Source organism: Entelurus aequoreus, linkage group LG07 (assembly GCF_033978785.1).
Source record: "Entelurus aequoreus isolate RoL-2023_Sb linkage group LG07, RoL_Eaeq_v1.1, whole genome shotgun sequence".
Classification (NCBI taxonomy): Eukaryota; Metazoa; Chordata; class Actinopteri; order Syngnathiformes; family Syngnathidae; genus Entelurus; species Entelurus aequoreus.
In genome coordinates, this window is record NC_084737.1 from 66895526 (window position 1) to 66898025 (window position 2500).

General features: G+C 31.8%; 1 protein-coding gene across 2 annotated transcripts in view; it reads left to right on the forward strand.

Annotated features, from left to right (window-relative positions):
• pik3cd (phosphatidylinositol-4,5-bisphosphate 3-kinase, catalytic subunit delta) overlaps nucleotides 1-2500 on the forward strand; it is a 70211-nt gene that overhangs the window by 24566 nt on the left and 43145 nt on the right. The window contains exon 7 of one of the 2 annotated variants that reach the window (XM_062054288.1): nucleotides 1538-1624. In XM_062054288.1, the coding sequence (XP_061910272.1) occupies nucleotides 1538-1624 (87 nt within the window). Of the gene's footprint in view, nucleotides 1-1534; nucleotides 1625-2500 lie in introns of both variants that reach the window. The other variant, XM_062054287.1, reaches the window with a different exon arrangement.

Sequence of the window (2500 nt, forward strand, 5' to 3'; positions counted from 1 at the left end):
CTTTCTCATTCTTTTTTGCCACGTGTGCCAGCTTTTTTTAAACATGTTGCAGGCATCAAATTCCAAATGAGCTAATATTTGCAAAAAAATAACGTTTTCCAGTTCGAACGTTAAATATCTTGTCTTTGCAGTATATACAATTGAACATAGGTTGAAAAGGATTTGCAAATCATTGTATTCTGTTTTTATTTACGATTTACACAACGTGCCAACTTCACTGGTTTGGGGGTTTGTACATAAATGTGTTATTAAATCAATCAATCAATCAATGTTTATTTATATAGCCCTAAATCACAAGTGTCTCGGCTGCAAATGTGTCATTCATTCATTTAATCTAAAATTACATTTAATTATCTATACATGTAATTAATTATTTCAATAATTAATAATCCATGCATTCATATAAAAACACAATTATAGAATTCATCATTTAATTATTATTTGATATTTTAACGATTTTTTAATGGTTTTTTTATTTTTTATTTTATTTTTTTTTTCATAAAGAAATACAGTCATGTGTGCTTACGGAGTGCATCCCTGCAGACTGTATTGATCTATATTGATTTATAATGTTTATATTGTGTTTTTTTTGTTGATTTAATTTAAAAATGCACTTTGTGACTTCAATAATAAATATGGCAGTGCCATGTTGGCACTTTTTTACATAACTGGAGTTGAAGTTGTTCTCTTATTTTGGAAAACCTTGTTTTTGATTGATTGATTGATTGATTGAAACTTGTATTAGTAGATTGCACAGTACAGTACATATTCCGTACAATTGACCACTAAATGGTAACAGCCGAATAAGTTTTTCAACTTGTTTAAGTCGGGGTCCACGTTAATCAATTCATGGTAAAGTTACATTGTTTAATGCATCCAGCGGGGCATCACAACAAAATTAGGCATATTAATGTGTTAATTCCACGACTGTATATATCGGTATCGGTTGATATCGGAATCGGTAATTAAGAGTTGGACAATATCGGAATATCGGATATCGGCAAAAAAGCCATTATCGGACATCTCTAATAAAAATACATTTAAAATACAAATTTAGAAGGTCGTAAACAGTTTTTTATGCTGGAGCTATGAACATATTTGATTTATAATCTAATGATTCCTTCGTCACCGAAATTAATTTATCGCGGTCATGTTTGGAACCAATTGACAGTGATTAACGAGTGACAAATATAAATCATTAAATCATGAAATCATGAAATAAATAATTAAAGTGTGAATTAACTAATGAAATAATAAATAATTAAATAACCTATAAAATAATGAAAAAAAATTAAATTATTAAACAAAATAACTAAATGAAATAATGAAATGATCAAATGATTAATTAAATGATGAAGTAATGAAATTTACTATTAAAGGGGTAAATAATTTATTAAATAATATGTAATTGCAATAATGAACAATTAACACATTTAATTATTGACATATGTATTTATTTATTTAATTTTGACCCTAACTATTGCGATTCAGTATTATTGTGCGCCACAGACTCATTTCCTGTCTCCTCCTGCAGCAGAACACCTCCTCTCTGTGGTCCATCAACGAGCCCTTCTACATCCACCTGCTGCAGGGCAGCCGGGTCAATGCAGACGAAGGCATGAAGGTGTGTGTTTAAGTGTGTGTGTGTGCGTGGTTCTGCAACACAAACGCGTGTAGGAAGAGACAGTTAAATGACAAGAGTTTGAGAGGGGGTGGGGCGTTTGGGGGGAGGGGAGTGACGCGGTTCAGACCACACGCTTCCCATAATTCATCATAGCGGTTGGTTAAAGTTTCAAAACAGGAAGCGGGCAGGGCCTATATCTGTATTTTTTTAGACGTCTCATTCTGGGACCTCGATTCTGAGAAAACATGTTTCGTTTTTTGTTTTTTTTGACTGTTGACACATTTAGGGAGCACATTTTCATATAGTTCAGTCCAGCACTTCACTTATCTGTGTGTGTGTGGTCCTAACACAAGATATAATGTTAATATGTGACTGTAGTGTGTTATCATACACGTTACCGTGTAGCTCACTTTGTGCAGCTGCTGCCTTATTTTACAGCACGTTGTATACGCTGTAAAAAAAAAAAATTCACCTGGATTTCACAGCATTTACCAGTATTTTTGCACAGTAAATACTGGAATCAAAATTTACCGTAATATTACAACAACTGACTGTAGAAATTACGATTCCCCTTATATTTCACAGCAATTAACTCTTATTTCTTAGTAAAATACTGTAATCAAAATAGAGTATAACATTACACCGTATAAAATTACATTACCCTTATGTGTCACAGCAGTTACTGTTAATTCACAGTTAAATACTGTATTTAAAATGAACTCTAACATTACCATAAACGACCTCATATGTTACCACAATTAACTGTTAAATCACAGAAAATTTTTATAATCAAATTTATCTGTAACATTACATCAAATTACGATACAAATTACAATTCCCCTTATAGCTCACAGTAATTAACTGTTATTCCACAGT